This window comes from Scardinius erythrophthalmus (genome assembly GCF_964197995.2).
Source record: "Scardinius erythrophthalmus genome assembly, chromosome: 12".
NCBI classification, from domain to species: domain Eukaryota; kingdom Metazoa; phylum Chordata; class Actinopteri; order Cypriniformes; family Leuciscidae; genus Scardinius; species Scardinius erythrophthalmus.
In genome coordinates this window covers 12,608,453-12,627,629 of record NC_138232.1, presented here as the reverse complement: position 1 = coordinate 12,627,629, position 19,177 = coordinate 12,608,453, and the positions used below count along the sequence as shown (strand labels likewise).

Genomic DNA, 19,177 nt, shown 5'->3' with positions numbered 1-19,177 from the left:
AGGTCTGCTTTGTTTCCTTAAAAAAAAAGAAAACTATTCAATCCCTGTGTAAATTCACCCTCTAGAAGCACTGAAAATTTTAAGAGTGTAGAATTGTTTTTTACTCTAACAAAAAAAAAACTCTACTCCAGTTTAAAAAGGCAACTGGAACAAGAAGAGGTGCATCATGTCACTGTAACCATCCTTCTTAACCGTTACCCTCAACAGTGCTTAACATCAAGTATTCCACTGGACCAATCAGATGACAGGTCGTAATTATTGCAACACACATCACTTACAACATCATCAGTCCAGCTTCAGAGCCTGATGTAAGCGTTTAACCTCTTGTGCACCCTCCTCCTTCACATTCTTTCCGACCACTTTTTATCAATCGTCTCCCTAAGCCTCCAGCTCTCCCTGTGCCTCCAGCTGTCTGAAGACGGGCCAGGAGAATTGGAGGCACTGGAAGGCGAAATAAACCGAAATGATAGCAGCTGCTGTTTGTTTGGTGGCACAGAGAGCCAAGTCTGTGGTGTAGTGCAGCTCAATGACCGCTTCAGGAGACAGTCTCAGGAGACAGTCCCCTGATCCAAATCTCTCAGCAGATATGCCTGCAGAACAGTCGTTGGGCCCTATCATACACGGCGCAATGCGGCGCCAGGTGCGATGCAAGTGTTTTTTGCTAGTTTCAGCCTGACGCAGTTATCATTTTCACGTCCTGCACCATGTTGTTTAAATAGCATGCGTGCTGGTCTTAAAACGAGTTGTGTCCAGACGCATTGTTGGCGCGTTGCTATTTTGAGGCAACTGAAATAGACTGTGCCATTGAATTTAGACCAGGTTTTTGTTGGTCAATGACCCGGTCTATTTCAGTTAGTATTTTTTTTGTTATTTAAAGTGCGCATTAGTAATATGAGCCTATAGGCGGGCGCACAACACGCTTACACTCTGCTTCTTACACACACAGGGACCCAAACACAGGGACCCAAACATGGGTCCACGCAGCAGCACCCAAGCATGCCAAATATTAAAAATAAAAGGATTACAATGTAAAAGATTATTATTGTGTACATGAAGATATGGTGGAATCCGGCTTGTCCAGTAGATGGTCTGCTTGCGCGCTTTAACCTCGCGCACGAGCAGTTCAATCTCCTCTCTTTCCGCTTGCAATTTCCGCCATGTAAATAGCGAATCTGCCATGGCGTGAGCGCAACTGGCTTTTAAAGGGAATGGGAGATGAGACTCTGATTGGTTTATTGCACGTTACGCACAAAACACACCCATTTCTCATTAAGAGAATAGGGACAACCCTTTTAGACCATGCACCGGGCATGCCGACCATTTTTCCCGTCGTTAAACTAGCAAAAGTGGATTCGGACACGCCCTAAGTTCACTTGCGCCATGCGCTTTAGACCATGTGCTTAGATCGTTAAAATAGGGCCCAGACTCTCCCAAATCATAATCAAAGGTGCCTGAAGGCTCAAAAACCACCTCTGTTTTGTTCTCATTGAGATGCAAAAAATGTACAGAAAACCAAGACTTAATGTCAGACAGACACGCAACTAAGGATCATAAGCCTGTTTTATCATTATGCTTCAAGGGCAGATAAATGTGGGTGTCATCAGCATAGAAATGAATTGACACCCCATGCTTGGTAAAAATTAACCCCAAAGGAAGAATTTATAGTTAGAACAAAACAGGAGCCAAAATGGAGCCTTGAGAAACTCCAAAATTCAAAGCACAGCTGGATGAAGAAAAACCATTGAGACAAACAGGGAAAGATCTATCATCAAGATAGGATTTAAACCAGTACAGAGCACAACCTTTAATACCCACACATTGTTCAAGGCATGAGATAAGGATTTTGTGGTCAACTGTGTCAAAAGCAGTGAAAATGTTGAACTTTTAAAAGTGCAGAGTCTGTACTATGATGCTTCCTGAACCCAGATTGAAAATTTTCTAAAAATATTATTTGACTCTAATAAAAACTATGCAATTGTAATAAAACAACCTTCTCTAACTTAAGGCTTTTGAAATAAAAAAAATACATTTGAAATAGGTCTATAGCTTGATAAGATGGTGGGATCTAGATTGTCCCTCATCCCTTGAGAGGAGGGCCAAGCATAAGCGAAGCTTGTCACGGTGAACGCATCCAGTGTGCTGAACATGCATGCTCCGCTCCCAAGCAAACAACGCAAAGATCACGGGTGTCCTCAGGTGTCATAAAACGAGGACACAGCACTTTCTAAAGCATTTGCTGCGTGTAGTTACATGAGGGTGTTCCCTATAGCGTCAACACCAAGGTGCAGCATCGAAGTTCCACTTCAAAAGTAACACTGAAGACTATGTAATGGCTGATTCAAATTCAAATAAATTACATTTTAAAATGTATTAAAATAGAAAATAAAAAGTTATTTTAAATTGTAATAATTTTTCACTTATGATCAAATGTGTGTATAAATATAAACTATAATGCTAATACTATAATGAACAGTCTTTTGTCTACATCACTTACTGCTCTTACCTAAAGAAGGACCCCACAGCAGTGGTTTTGGGCTTTTAGAAAGACTCCTCAGCAGGAGAGGAGGAATAAGCTGGTGTTTGATAAAAAAAAAAACTGAGGGTGACATTTAAGAAAGCTGTGCTGGAGGTCCAAATCTGACCTTCAGAGGTCTAACTGTAGAGCCTTTACTAACACACACACCACAGTGACATGTGCACTGACCGCTTTGAATTCTGTTTTGTTCAGTGTGAATGAAAAATTGCCACCTGGGTGAAAATGGATCTTGCATAAGGGGAAACCTGGCATTTACATGTACATCAAACAAGCAGCTCTCAGAAATTTCAATGAAGTGGCTGGTCTGAAGGGCATTCTGGGTAAAGGCTAAAAATTCATCCAGTAGAATTTCAAAATGTGACCTCCATCAGCAGCTAACACAAATGCAGCACATCTAATAAAGCTGCTGACATGAGTTAGTGTCACTCTCTGAAATGTTGTGACTGAGCACTCTCAAGCTGTTTGTGTGTCTCGAAACAATTAGAAAAAGCACATTATATAACCGTTTCGAGGGACGCAATATAGTGCAACCTTCACAACAAACAGAACTGAACTGACATGTTATGCAATTGCACACAAAAAAAAAAAAAACACTTTCTGAGAGTTGAACATCACATATGCACAAACACTCAAACACATACTACTGTAACTTACTTTAGGCTGCTGGGCTTCCAATGCCTTCTTTCCATCCCATGCCCAGCTGCGTTTGGTAAAGTAGTTGACTGTGGCAAACTCAATAAGCGCTGAAAACACAAAGGCATAGCAAACGGCGATGAACCAGTCCATGGCGGTGGCATAAGCCACTTTGGGAAGAGAGTTGCGTGCGCTGATGCTGAGGGTGGTCATGGTCAACACTGTGGTCACACCTGTCGAAGATCCAACACAGATATTAAGAATATCATAAGATAAGAGTTCTCTAAAGCAAAATAAATACACTAATGGTCAAAAAAAAAAAAAAAAAAAAAAATTATATATATATATATATATATATATATATATATATATATATATATATATATATATATATATATATATATATACAGTGCTATGCATAAGTTTAGACACCCATGCTAAAGTTGACTAAAAAGAAGAATAAAAAATCATCTTTTGGAAATTGAACTTGACTATGTTAAATTCCCATAGAGGCAGGCAGATTTTTATTTTTAAAGGCCAGTTAATTCATGGATCCAGGATACTATGCATCCTGATAAAGTTCCCTTGGCCTTTGGAATTAAAATAGCCCCACATCATCACATAGCCTTCACCATACCTAGAGATTTCAGAAAGGATCATGTAACAATGAAGACCAGAGTATGACATAAGACACTTCTTTCAAAAACACACACACACACACATATATATATATGTGTGTGTGTGTGTGTGTGTTTTTGAAAGAAGTGTCTTATGCCATACTCTGATTTCTGAAAGGATCATGTAACAATGAAGACCATTCTAACATGCTGATTTGGTGCTCAAAAAACATTTCTTATTAAAATCATTTTTGAAAACAATTTTTGCTGCTTAATATTTTTGAGGAAACCATGATATAATACCATTGAGATAAGATATGATTTTTTTTAAATATAAATAAATAATATAAAATAAATACATTTATTCAGCAAGAACACATTAAATTTATAGACATTTATGTTAAAAAGATTTCTTGATTGAGCACCAAATCAGCATATTAGAGTTATTTCTGAAGAATCCTGTGAAGTAATAGCTGCTGAAAATTCAGCTTTGCCATCACAGAAATAGAACCAGAATAAGTATTACTGTATTTTTGAATAAATGCCGTTTTGATGAGCATGAGACTTCTTTCAAAAACATAAAAAAAATTATTATCCCAAATTTTTGACCAGTAGTGTAAATAGAAAAATAAAAAATAGAATACTATCTAAATCCTTAAAGTTTGCATCTTTGTAAAACTCCATAAATCAAATAACACACTTAATTTAAAAAGGTATTCTTTAAAATATAAAAGTTTATTTTGACTTATTTTTAGTCAAAATTTTTAGTCAATATTTTTAGTCTTATTCATGCAAGGCATGTAATGCTTTTAAAATAAAATGATTTGTGTGCCAAAAATGATAACATTAATCCATCAAAATCTTTTCATTCATTTTGTGAATGTCACTAAAAGTGAGCAGGGAAATGTTGTCTTTCATCCAACATAATTTTTCATTTTAAAAATACTTTGCATGAATACATTGGTTCATGGATCATACACTCATCTTAACAAAAAAACAAACCAAACCAGCGGGGAATACTGACATTAAGATCATTTCATTCCCAGAAATGCAGTTTATTCTAATATATATATATATATATATAAAAAAAAGTACAATAGGTAGCAATGTATCAGTGCGATCAAATATAATTGTTTTTAAATTTCAAACATGCCCTTAGAGTGACAGTATTAATAATTAATAATTCTTTATGCAAAGCACATGAGAATAGTTCTAGAGAATTGCTGAAGGAGCAGAGGTGTTCTGTCCCTGTCAGAGGGAGATCTGCAGATCGCCCCAGGCAGTGGACACAGAGACTTTTAGACATAAATAGCTATGGTACTACAGTGTCTTAGGCATCAGCTCCGGGATTTCTCAGCCTCGGGCTATGCAAATAAAATACTGTCACATGTGCAATATCAGTGAGCGGGTCTTTAAACCTCTGTTCATGGATATTTGTGTATGTGTGTGAGAAAGTGTTATGTTTTGATGTATCCTTTGTTGGCCAGTTATAGAGACGTTGTTTGCGTGGGCACATATTTCTTGTGGACTGTCTGCTCGCTTATTATTGCTGATTATTGCCAAGATACAATTCAAGGCATCAGAATTATAGTCAGGTCCCAAAATAGATAAATAGCCCTGGATAAGATGCAGTAGGCATTTTTGAGGAAAAGTACTTCAAGTGTTGTTTCTATATGATTTTTAGGTGCTGAATCCATTTCTGCCGTATAACAAGTTGTAAACATCACTGTTTTGTCATAAACAATAAAAACAAAATGGCTGCCAAAAAAAAAAGTTTTAATGCATTTATTACAGTTTAAACATTAAACATTAGAACTAAAACTATGCATTCTCAGAATATTTAAACATGTAAACAATGAAAAAACAACATTAACATGAAAGGGATAGTTTTTAATGGCTGCTGGAATTATGCCAAGGAACACTAGGAAGCATATATCAGTGGAAATATGCAATTATGCCCAGCCCGAAGGGGGGGGACTTGGAATACACATGACCCCAGGGGGCTGCATATTGAGAATCACTGGGGTGTCCAGCTGCAGGTGGAATATTTCAAACCCAGGGGTGGCAAGGTAGCTTGCCGAGGGAAAGACACATGCTCAGAGAGGCTTACAGTGGACTACACACGTGGGGGTCGCCCAGAGGCCGTGTTAGGTGTCGCCCAGCCTGCAGATCTACATGTGTCTGTTAGCGAGGCGCCATGCGCTAGAGCCCAAGAGGATGCCACACTCCGGGTGGAGCAGGCTGTCACATCAAGGGGGCATGGTCGACCTTGCTGCTGATAAGCCAAAGCAATGGCGTCCACTATCCAGTGAGACAACCTTTGCTTGGAGAGAGCCTTTCCCTTCAGCTTCCCACCATGACAGACAAAGAGCTGGTCTGAAGTCCTGAAACAATGCATCCTGTCTACGTAAGCATGGAGGGTGCGTACTGGACAGAGCAGTGCCAAGGCTGGGTCTGCATCCTCCAAGGGCAGCGCTTGCAGGTTCACCACCTGGTCTCGAAAGGGTGTGGTGGGAACCTTGGGCACATATCCAGGCCGGGGTCTCAGGATCACGTAAGAGTTAGCCGGTCCAAATTCCAGGCACGCTTCGTCACCCGAAAATGCCTGCAGGTCCCCTACCCTCTTGATGGAGGCCAATGCAACCAGGAGCACTGTCTTCATTGACAGGAACTTAAGCTCCACTGATTGCAAAGGCTCAAAGGGAGCACTCTGCAGAGCAGTTAAAACCACAGAGAGGTCCCAAGAGGGAACGAGAGGAGGGCGAGGAGGATTCAGTCTCCTCGCTCCTCTCAGGAAACTGATGATCAGGTCGTGCTTTCCAATGCACTTACCATCAACTGCATCATGATGTGTGGCAATAGCGGCACCATACACTTTCAGGGTGGAGGGAGACAACCTTCGCTCCAACCCTTCTTGCAAGAAGGAAAGCACGACACTGATCGGGCCTTTCGTGGGTTCTTTAAGTTTAGAAGAACACCAGTTGACAAAGAGGTTCCACTTCAACGCATAGGCATGTCTCGTGGACGATGCTCTAGTCTAGCGGAAGTGATGGTAGCCACCACCGCTGGTGGTAGGGTACTCAAACCTGCCTCGTCCCGTCCAGGAACCACACATGGAGGTTTCAAAGATCGGGACGAGGGTGCCATAGGGTGCCCCGTCCCTGAGAAAGCAGGTTCTTTCTCAGAGGAATTGGCCAGGGAGGTGCTGTCGCGAAGAGTACTAGTTCTTGGAACCAGGTGCGGTTGAGCCAATACGGGGCAACCAAAATTACCTGCTCCTCGTCCTCCCTGATCTTGCGCAAAGTCTACGTAAGAAGGCTCACTGGGGGAAAACGCATACTTGCGGAGGCCCCGCGGCCAGCTGTGCGCCAGTGCATCCGTGCCGAGCGTGCCCTCGGTCAGAGAATAAAACAGGTCACAGTGGCAAGAGTCGTGGGAGGCAAACAGATCTACCTGTGCGTCCCCGAACTGATCCCAAATCAGATGAACCGACTGGGGATGGAGTCCCCATTCTCCAGCGAGAGGCCGAAACCGAGACATATCAGCTGCACGGTTCAGGTCTCCCGGGATATAAATGGCTGGAAGCGACCTCAGATGCTTCTGACTCAATATGAGGAGGTGGCAGGCGAGTTGCGACATACGGCGGGAGCGCAGACCACCTTGTCGGTTGATGTACGCTACTGTGGCGGTATTGTCTGATTGGACTAATACGTGCTGACCCCTGAGCAACGCACAGAAGCGGTGCAGGGTGAGACGTACAGCCAGCAACTCGAGGCAATTGACATGCCAAAGGCGCTGGGGTCTTGTCCAGGAGCCTGCGGCAGCATGTCCATTGCACATGGCGCCCTAGCCCATTATGGAGGCATCTGTTGATACAACAACATGCCAGGAAACTCGTTCTATGGGCACTCCAGCCCATAGAAAACTGAGGTTCGTCCACGGGGTGAAGGTCTGACGGCAGTCACTGGGACTCGGAGCGTGCCGTGTTGCCATGCCCACCTCGGGACTTGATCGCGAAGCCAAAGCTGAAGCGGTCTCATATGAAGCAAGCCGAGCGACGTTACTGCGGCTGCGGATGCCATATGCCCCAGGAGCCTCTGAAATAGTTTCAGTGGAACCGCACTCTTGCCCTCGAACTGACGAAGGCAAATTAGCAGTGACTGCGCGCGCACGCTCATAAGCTGCACGCACATGGCGACCGAGTCGATTTCCATACCGAGAAAAGAGATCCTCTGCACGGAGCAGAGTTTGCTCTTCTCCCAGTTGACCCGAAGGCCCAGACAAGCTAGGTGCCGCAGCACTAGGTCCCTGTGTTCGCAAACCTTGTCTCGAGAGTGAGCTAGGATCAGCCAGTCGTCGAGAGGAACAAGGGCTGCCTCGACAACCTTTGTGAAGACGCGAAGAGACAGGGCTAGCCCGAAAGGGAGAACCGCGCACTGGTATGCCTGCCCCTCGAATTATATATATATATATATATATATATATATATATATATATATATATATATATATATATATATATATATATATATATATATATATATATATATATATATATATACTGGTATGCCTCATTTGCATATGTAAACATGACATTTCAGAAAACTTGTAATACAAAAAATGTCTGTCTCTATGTAAGTGAAAAACTGGAAAGGTTTTATGGTGATATCTATAACTTAAATTTTTTACCCTATCCACCTGTAGTGTTTTGGCTGTGAATAATGCACCTATTGTTTCAATGACAATTACAAGAAAATGGGACCCTTATTTCAATGTTATACGGTGGATCCTTATTCAGGAGACATTGAACTTTCTAAAAATGTGGTATAACAACTTTTCCTCAAAAATGCCTACAGGGTTACACAATCTTGAAGATTCGGACCTGACTATTAAATGGGAATGTCGGTGTGAATTCAGAAACAGTCATCTGAGTGGATTAGTTCTTCATTCCCTCTGACTGAATCAGTCAATTCTGATTTTCATTTTGATGAGAATTATCGATGTAAGCAAAACATTAACTGATGGCCAAAAGGAGCAACAGCTAAGAATCCATATGCTAGATGAGTGAAAAGGGAATATAGTTATAAAAGATGCTCTGCATACAATCAGGCCTTGGGGAGTAAATATCTGATGCTATGAAGTACACTAATGAGTTTTTAAAGGTGCAATCAGTGTGTGTTTTTATGTAAGAGATCTATAATCACTGGAAAAATCTATTAGCTTTAGCATACATTTTTAAGAAATCACATAAGCTACTATAAGGATATATTTGGATTCACTTATTAGATGGAGGCCCGGTCCGTGTAGAATAAAACCATGTAGAATAATTCTTTTTTTTAATCTGAAATATCAACAAACAAAAAAAAATCAGTCTTAGAGATCTATAATAACTGGAGAAAGCTATTAGCATTAACGTTAGCATTTTCTAAACTTTTCAAGCAAATCACCGAAGCTATAAACATACGGTTAATTTGGGATTTCTCAATAAAGAAAGATGCTTTTTGTGACCAGAATCAGAAGGTGAATTTACACCATCAACCATAATGTAAATTTAACACATATATATATATATATAAATGACAAAATCTCAACGTGATCTCAACGTGGCAGCTTCCATGAGGCGGTGAACCGATTGATGTGGATTAAAAAAAGAAATCTGTATAAAATCTGAATTGCCAGAAAAAGCACTAACCGAAGACAGTCCTGGCAGGGACAGATTCACGGTTGAGCCAGAATGAGACTTGGGACAGAATGACAGTCATGAAGCAGGGCATGTAAGTCTGAATCACAAAGTAACCGATCTTCCTCTTCAGGTAGAAATGGGCCATCATGACTGTGTATTGACCTGCAGGGGGAACAATGAAACAGAAGAAGAATGAAATGAGAGAAAGGATGGGAATCGAAAACAGTAATGGAAAAATAAGTAAGAGAAGAAACAAAGGGACTAAGAGAGGGAGGGATAGAGTGTGATTAAACTCTTGGGGGGATAAGTGCAAACCAGCTGAGAGGTTTAAAAAGAAAATGAGAAAAAGAGAGAGAGAGAGGGAGAGAAAGAGAGAGAGCGAGAGAGAGGTGGTGATACACAAGTCAATAGAAGATAGAGACATAATAATATGAGACAAATCAAAACAACTGAGAAGTGATGCGATTATGGAATTTTCCAACAGTACTGTCAGTATTCTTATAGGGAAGCACTTTGACATCCTGGCTGTTGGTCTCATTAGCACCAAATAGTGGACAGTTTTTGTAATGTCTGACCACAAAGATGATTTCACTGTGTTTTAGTAAAAAGAACAACTCATTAAAATACATCTCTTTAAATGAATAAAAACTGCATAAATCACCAGTATGGAATGGATAAAAATATCTAAATAAAAGTGACATTTATGGTGTGTTTAACAGCTGTCAAACTGTGCTCTGGAACATGGTGAGGTAAATCATTAACTAGAGTAGAAAAGAGAATACAGAGTGAAAAAACTATATATCCTGTTAACCAAGCGAAGATTGAATTTGAAGCTTTTTAAAAAAAAAAAAAAAAAAAAATCCTTTTGAGCCACACAGTCTGATAAACTATAGAAAATCCACTGATGACTGCTGCTTTCTCCTGGCAAAATCGGATTTTTGTGTCCCACTAATCCCTTGTCACAATCTGCATCCTGTAGGCTCTCTCTCTCTCTCTCTCTCTCTCTCTCTCTCTCTCTCTCTCTCTCTCTCTCTCTCTCACACACACACTGCCACACGTCTGTCTCTCGCTCTTTCAATAGTTCCATCCATTCTGTCAGGCCAGGCCATCCGCGTTTAGGATATAGCACGCAGAAAGAGAGTGAGGGAACAAAAGAAGAGGGAAAACAACACAGCGAAAACGCAAAATCTAGTCGGAATCAGAGGGGATAGATCAAGTGGATCAGATGAAGAGCACAACAAGCTGTTGAGCCTTGGAAGTCAAGGAAAAGTTTGAACATCGTGAGGGCCCTGGGGGCAAAGATGTCCTCATCACGAGGGGCTCGTCGTATCCCCTTCGGCTCGCTCGGCCCTTTATTTCAATGACAGGGAAGAAAGCACAACTGGCAGCGCCCCATTTCAGATATTGCGCCTTGGATGTGCCCTGCTGGGTGGGAATCTTCTGAGAGCTGCAAACATGCGACTGTGGTGGATTTTACTGCTAAGTTTTTGGAGTGTTTATGGAGAACTCCCATTCATAGCAGAGAACAACGCTGCCATGCTGGTCAACTGGTGAGTGGTCTGCTTTTCTACGCTTCAAAAAAATAAAAATAACATAGCATTGAAAGTTGACAGGAACAGATGAGCATCTGAAGGGGTCAGCTTCTAAATCAATTTGAAACAGTTGGGAAGGGCAGGTGCCATTTTCTGGATGGAAGTTCTTATTAATAAAAGGTGACAGGTTATCTGGATGTCTTTACAGTGCGGGCCATGTGATTGAATGTTGACATTTCCACCAGAAATAATTTCACCCCTGTATGGCAGACTCTAGACACTAGTCTTTTTTTTTTTTTTCTCCCTTCTTTGCTCTTTCCTTCTTCTCCACCGGGTTTTCTAAGTTGAGCTAATGACCCTGCGCTCAGGATATGAAGTACTGGTGGATCTATTTCTGACTTTGTAAAGAGGTTTGCACCTCAGATTAGCAGCAGTAATGACCAGCTGACCTTTGTCCTGCAAGTCAGCCATGACGGGGTGGGGGGGAAGCTTGTTTAGCCTGGAAGCTTGTTTCTAAAAAAGCTTTTGGCTACGTGATGACAGCTGGCGTACTTTGATGTGTAAATCAATCAGAGTGAGAAAGAGAGATGGCTCAGCAGGGTTCAAAACATGACATGGTCAGCGCAGTTGATAGTGTTTTCCTAGCTCACGATCAAAGTACGATAATGTCTTATTGAATATGACTGGACGCCAGCTCAGCACGGTTATCCATATATGTACATCGGAAAAAGGGGAAGCCCCCGACTCCCTCCCCCATGCTTAATGATTACAAAGCTAGAGGCAGCAATGATATGAGTGTATTACAAGTCCTCTTTACATAACCGAATTAAGCAGATGCCGGCTATGCCCCCTTCTCCCCCTAGTTCAGCTCCCATGTGTCTCTTGCCGGCTTGAGCCAATGGCGGCTGACCGACGTCACATGGTAAAAGCACAACTGATGGGTAGGCATGAGGATTTACCCTCCAGACCCAATGGCTCAGGATAAGTGTTGTTTTTTCCCCTCCCTCTCTATCTTCATCTCTTCCTATACTCACGCTGGTCCTAGAGACAGCTGGCCATGAGTGGGAGGTGTACTGAAATCCTCATCATCATTTGTCATCCAGCTTGATTTGAAAAAGCTATAATCACTATAGCTATCACTTTATTTAAGAGAGACGACGTCACATGATGTAGAAGAATAAAACTGAAAGGGTGTGATGTAACACATTATGTTCCAGAAAATAATCCATGAGATGCAACAGGTTAGAAGATCAGAAAAAAAAAAAAAAACTTACTGTCAAGTAAATAAACTGTAAATAAACAAACTGTAAGCGCTAAACTGTTATTTTAATCTAAATTTCACACACACACACACACACACACACACACACACACACATATATATATATAATTTATTAAAAAATAAATAAAAACATTGTATAAACATAAAAATAAACACAAATATAACAATAATAACATTAATATTGATTTTATATACTTTTTGTTTTAATAAAAAAAAATCTTAAAGAAACATAATACAAAATATAATAATAATGAGAATTATTTATGAGCATTATATTTTCTCAATTAATGGAGATACTACAAAATGTTTTGGACCCCAGTCCTAACTGTCAAGCTGATTCACAGATCTTTTACCAACTGACTAACGTACACTCATTACAATGAAAGGGTTTGGGTCAAAATGGTTTACCTCTACTTGTGCTGATATCTTCCGTACCAGCCCTGTGGCCAATCAAATGGTATTGGTTGAGACGTGACCCTTCCTCTGCCACTACCACAGATTTGCCAGGGCCTTTAGTCCACTTATACACAACTTCTGAGATAGGGTAGGCATCTGTAAAAACACACAGTAGTTTACACTTTATACCTGCCACAAAGTTAGATTATACAGTGATAATGGCTTATTAACCAGACACAGCGAGTAATCTGTTTAGTACCGTGTTTAAATAAGGTTACATAAATGTTAGTCACTCTTGATTGTACAGTCATTGTCAGTTGATTGCATTGCATGCAGGCAAGTTTCATTTCTCAAATTAAGGAGGTACAGTGTCTACACCTGTCAATCATGGGAAAATATCTGCTTTCTTTATCAACGGGGAGCATGTTTGTCTGACTCTGTCAAGTGTAGAGCTGGGAGTAATACATTTAATCATCTGCACCTGGGTTGTATAATAAGATCAGACCTTCAGGTTAAAAAGGTTAAAACACCTACACCTCAGTTGAAGACAACAGGGTGGAACACTTCAAGAGACATGACTTGAAGAGATAGCAAGTCTTTGTTGAATATCTTAAAAAAGTGTGCAGCCTAATATTGTTTCTCCTTTACAAAAAAAAGCTAGGGCCACTGAATCTAAAAACAATCTTTATGATTGTTTCACATAAAATAGCTGCAGCTTTACAGTGACTTTCATATCATTCTTTTTTTTTTTTACTTTCGCCCCCTCCCTCCATCTTGACATTCAATCTTGAAGCAAAACATTAATCCTGCCACTCTCAAGCCGGATGTCTCCATCACAATTAAGATTGACTTCGACCATCTAGACTGAGGGATTATTCTGCAAACCATCTACACACACACACACACACACACACACACACACACACACACACACACACACTCACAAAGACCTACAGTACGTACCCTTAGATACCCCCAACATGTTCCTGCAAACTAATCCGAAGTACAAAATTTGTCTTCCCCGACTACTATCGATATTGCTACAAATCTTCTGTCTAAATCAAGACTAACACATCAACCAGATGCTCCTCTGAATCAGTAAACCTACTTTCAGGAAGCACTCAAACACAGTTGAATGTTTAAATAAAAAAAAAAAAAAAATACCCCATATTTCATTGGGGGGTTGCAGAAAAAAAGATTTTAGAATTTTGAAAAATTCTAATAACGTATATGCAATGTTATAATGTTATATGCAAGGCATTTTAGGCAAGTAGCTTCTGGGCCATCCTCATAGACACTTATCAGAATGGACAGTCCACTTGAGGATAAGTCCACACATGACTTATTAAGACTCTGTAGGGAACCTGCCCAATGAGATTTTAAAGTTAATACGGAGTACCTGGACAGTGAGCATATTTAGGTAGCTGGTGCAAAATACTGGCAAGTCATGATTTTCTATCCTACAGTATTCTAAAATTATAAATTTACTTCAATACGTATGTTATCATGCTTGTGTTCTGTGTTATCTCCATTTCCCTTTCTCTTCATTACTGCTGTCATCATTATTGTGCATTTGGTATACACATTTACCAATTATGTGTGAAATATCAGACTTTATGAGAAACTGGAGACTTTTTTAAGAGTTAGATATCAAAAAGATCAGGGCTGCGTTTCCCGATAACAATGTCTCTTAGCGCTACGAAGACTCTAAGGTATAACTTAACTAAAGCTAGGCGTGTTCCCCGAACCATAAGCTGCTTAAGATATACCGTCTTACGTGCGACGTAACCCGGTGCTGTCCTTGGCGATGGTGCTGAATTGGTTGATATCGATGGCTCGTGAATCAATTATTCTCTCGTGCAGGGGCTGTTTCACTGCATTATGTGAGAAAGCAGTGTTCTTTATAAAATAAGCATTTTAGAAATAGTTAAAATTGCAATTATTAGGACTAAAAATAATCCAAACTATAATAGCCTATAGCCTACATATTTTAAAATTGTATCATATATTGCTGCCATGATAACCATTTCAAATTTTTACGTGCTTTCTTCTCTTTCCCATTTTTGTTCGCTGAGGTGGAGCTGCGATGAAACACTGTTCTTGTAAATACTTTCCATCATTTCAGTAATAAAAGTGTACATCTTACGAACGGTGCTCGGCAGAGATCAAACAGTGAGATTTAAACAGTGAATTTTTAATTTAATTACCACACGACCTGTTTGTCAAAAAACAGTAGGTATTAATTTGGCCAGGGATTTCTACGTGGGTTGGGCGAGAAAAAAACACTAATATTATGGATTCGGACAGCACTAAAATCACCGACTTACCCCTGTAAATGTTTAAAATACGAGCCCATGAGAAACAATTAGCATCCGAATAGGACTTAACTGACTGCTTTCACTGGCCTTTAAAAGCGCTCTTTAATTAAATTAATAATATAATATATATAATAATATAATTAAAAATCAAACAACAATTTTATTCTTTGCATGAAAACACTTGAATTAGCCTAATTGAACACTGTATGGGTGTATTAAAACTTCAGAATTATATTCGTATAGACCTGCAACAGTGATTAGGTAAAGCTAAGAGTGGTCCAGACCAACCTTCCGAACGTATGACTTACAGAAGGAAAACTTAAAGAACATTTCGGGAAACACGTATTATCGATAAGGTACAGCTTAAGGTGTAACTTAAGAACGACGTAGCGTTAAGAAGGTTTCAGGAAACGCAGCCCTGTTCTCTTAAGAAAGGTGTTTCAAGCTCGGTGCAAGTTCAGGTGGTTAGATTAAGCAAATGAGTGTGAAGACAGTATTGGTACTAATTATGGGTGGTAATTGTAAGTGGATCTAATTGGATTGAATTTAGTGCACATCAGCTGATCCTAATAAGCTCTGAACTTGTTCAATTTCAATTGGAAACCTATAAACTTTGTCTATGGATTGAATTAAAAAGGAGATTGAAGTTGTACATGGTGGTAATGGTAAAAATCATGGTAGAATGATACATATAATGGATGTGGATATAACATGTGGATTAGGAAAATATGTATTTAGTGTGTTTATATTATACCCATAGCACTTTTTTGACATACTGTAGACTGGAAACAGTGGGTCTCATTCACCAAGCATGCATACGCACAAATTTGTGCATGAAATCTGCATGTTTTCGCGAGCAAATCTTGATTCACCAAAAACTTTCGCACTAAAATGTATTCTAAATTTACACAAAAATCACAAGTATGAAAAGCATTTTCTCTGTGCGGCCTTAAGAAATTATTTCATCTTAACATGACTATAATTCAATTATATTATATTATATTATAATATAAAATTAATAAATAATAACATTTTATTTATCCTTAAATATATTTCATCATATACAGAGAAAGAGTAAGAAAAGCTGGCATGGCTTCAGCTGCATGGTTTCTCTGAATAACGCAGATTTACTCATGTGTATAGCTGGTAATGAGAGGTCTGTAATCGGTTTGTATAAAAGTTGTTTATTGTGTTTGAACTGGTTTTGAGAATGACACACTTGGCATTGCTCTGGGATCTAGCGAGAGCGATGAAACGCTGTAAATGTTGTGTGGAAAACCCTTATATGGAGATGGTTTGGACGTGTTTTATGCAATCGACTAACCTCGTGCACGCGGCCGCTCATTTAAAACACTCTAAATTCAATAATATTAGAAAAAGATTAAGAATCAATTATTGTGCGTACGAACATGTTGTGAATTAGGCAGAGATTTTTTGAAGTTTGAAGATTTAGAAGTTTAGAAGTTCAAATTACGAAGTAATCCACACGATTATTTGTGAATTGTGTACCCAGTGTTTGATAAAGCAAAGGAAGTGACAAGGTCTAGCAAACTGAGGAAAAAATATTTCTCATAGGTCAAACAAATGTAGCTCTTCATTAAGACAGGGTCACCACAGCCCACAGAGTAAATAGCCTGTAGAATTCCACCTTCTTACTCACACATGACTGAAAAGCTTTCCAGTTAAAAGAAATTGTTCAGTGAGATTGGCTTGACCGAATTCATGTGTGCGTATAAAGGTTTAGCTATACTTGAGAAGCAACAAATATTTGTATTTGTCCTCACAAGTATCTGTCCTCACAAATACAGTGAAACATGTCAAAATCCCACAAAGAGACCCTCACTTGATGAGATGTTTATCTGTATTTTTTACAGGTTTTATCTGTATTTGTGGTCAAGGATGTTTTTTTTTGCATCTTATTTTAATCTAAATTCTAAATTATCATTGTAATTGTCATATATTAAATGTCAGGGTTTTCATTTTGTTTTTAATGTAACTTTCAAGGCCTTTCAGCATTTAAAATCAATGACAATGTGAAGTAACTAGGTTTCCTCTAGGTTTCTCAAAGTTTATTTCTTCTATACTAATAAAAAAGCAGCACTCAAATCATTCCTAAAATGTGACAATCTGCATTAAATGGATAAATTAATAAAATGTAATAAAATTAAAATAATCATGAAAATATTTTTCTGTTAATGTGATAAAACTTCTCTAAAATTGAGTACATTCAGGAAAGACAAAGATTCGGCAAGAATATTTTCCACTAGCCTAAAACAGTGGCCTTAAATTAACATAGATAATTCTATAGAAAGACTTTTTATCCCCAGTGGCATGAGTAATATATACTTTTATGCATTTATGCAAAGAAATAGCTATCATGAAAATAAAACTTTCCTACAAACACCAGCAACTTTCAACCTTTCCCTAAACTCTGTCTTTCTTTAATAATAATAATAATAATAATAATACATTTTATTTATTTGGCGCCTTTCTGGACACTCAAGGTCGCCTGTTCTTTCTTTACACTAAGATTATGAGGCTTGGCTGCCCTAAGGTGATTTAAATAGGCCTAGATCTCAACAAGTTATTGTGCAGACCAGCCTCGTACAGTACATCCTCTATTGCTGACCTATGCCTTAGCTTATTTCTCTTCCAAAACTCTCTGGGAAGAGATATATTGGATTAATCTGAACAAAAATATGACTCACCATTGGGGACCTTTACAAGGTTGAATTATCCCACAGTAATCTTTGGTCTACAGTATATAATCTTTTGAGGTGAATCTGGCCTGGATGGCACGAGAGCCCGAAGGCTGTATTGCAGTACTGAAAGCACTTAATATATATTTTATTGGTACTAACGTCATCAAATAAACCTTAATGGACATGGCAGAAAGTAAATGTCAAAAAAAGAGATACAGAATGAAGAATATGGAGTGAAAAATATCAGAAAATATTGTGGTTGTTGTTAATGACTGTATAAATGACCATTCATCTAGAAATCCTACATTGCTGTACTTGTGTTTTCGCTCCAAAAACTCAATATGTAAACTAATAAAATGTAATAGACATTTTAATTCAAACCAATATTAATCTCTATTTATTCATTTGTAAGTGGGTTAATGTACAGTCAGACGGTCATTTACAGAGTTCAGAGCTCCAAGACACTCCCCAGCCTCTTTCATCTCGCCAAATAAAATCATTTCATGAAATCAATATTTCATGTCCAGCCATGCAATAAGTGGGATAATGTACAGTCAGCCAGTCTTTACAGCAAAATAAACCCTCTCAGGGTGATACAAGACTCCTCAGCTTCACGTCAGGGGCAATTTTGTGAGAATGGCCCTCTGACTATACATTAATCCTGAATTCATGCCTTTGTACAGGATTCACTCAAGGTGCTTACATGTAAAGGATAATAGCCAGAGATGTACATTGTGTCTGTGGAGATTAACCACAATAATGATTCTACGTATCTTTGAAGAGCAGAATATTCCTCAACAAAAAGCTCCACATTAACCTAACGCATACAATAGTTTTACAACTCAAAACTGTTGTCGTTTATATGGCCAGCGTTGCTTTTCTCAGGCATTTTGGTTGAGATGACAGTTAAAATCAGGCGTCTGTCACTGTTATCCAACCAGCCAAACAAAAGCTGCTAAGTGCAGACAGAATTTATATAACCCTTTACATAACACAGCACAATACTTCAAGTAAACACGTTTGTTGTGCGATTCACAAGTTAAATCACTAATTCTCTTCCGCCTGTATATCGAGTAACTCTCGCAGGGAAAATGGTGTTAAACTCTAAGAATACAAGTCCTAATGAAGGCTACATTTTCAATTACCACCTGACAATGAATAATTAATACCATTTGAGACATTTGAGATAGCTCACAGGGTGTTTTATATATAAGTAGAATGTAAAATTAAAAAATGCTGAGAAATGACTGATTTAAAAAAAATACTAAATAATAAAATCTAATGATTTCTATAGAGAATAGTTTATTAACAACGTACTATTAATTTATGGAAGTCGTGCTCAACCTTTATTAAATATTTATTGTGAGTAAGGTAGTTTTTGTTTCTATGATGAAAGAAATAATATATGATAAAAATCAATAAGAAGGAAAAAAATCTAAATGCTGTTGGATATGCTTTTGTCCATAAGGAAGATCTGAA

General features: G+C 38.9%; 2 protein-coding genes across 2 annotated transcripts in view; one reads left to right on the top strand and one right to left on the bottom strand.

Annotated features, from left to right (window-relative positions):
• gabra5 (gamma-aminobutyric acid type A receptor subunit alpha5) overlaps positions 1 to 19,177 on the bottom strand; it is a gene marked incomplete at its 5' end in the record, with an annotated part of 35,113 nt that overhangs the window by 5,037 nt on the left and 10,899 nt on the right. Inside the window, 3 exons of the mRNA XM_081380094.1 lie at positions 3,191 to 3,402; positions 9,478 to 9,630; positions 12,691 to 12,834. Coding sequence (XP_081236220.1) covers positions 3,191 to 3,402; positions 9,478 to 9,630; positions 12,691 to 12,834 — 509 coding nt within the window. The remainder of the gene's footprint in view (positions 1 to 3,190; positions 3,403 to 9,477; positions 9,631 to 12,690; positions 12,835 to 19,177) is intronic.
• gabrb3 (gamma-aminobutyric acid type A receptor subunit beta3) overlaps positions 10,508 to 19,177 on the top strand; it is a gene marked incomplete at its 5' end in the record, with an annotated part of 76,762 nt that continues 68,092 nt past the window's right edge. The window contains one exon of the mRNA XM_081380089.1: positions 10,508 to 11,018. Within this exon, the coding sequence (XP_081236215.1) occupies positions 10,924 to 11,018 (95 nt within the window). The remainder of the gene's footprint in view (positions 11,019 to 19,177) is intronic.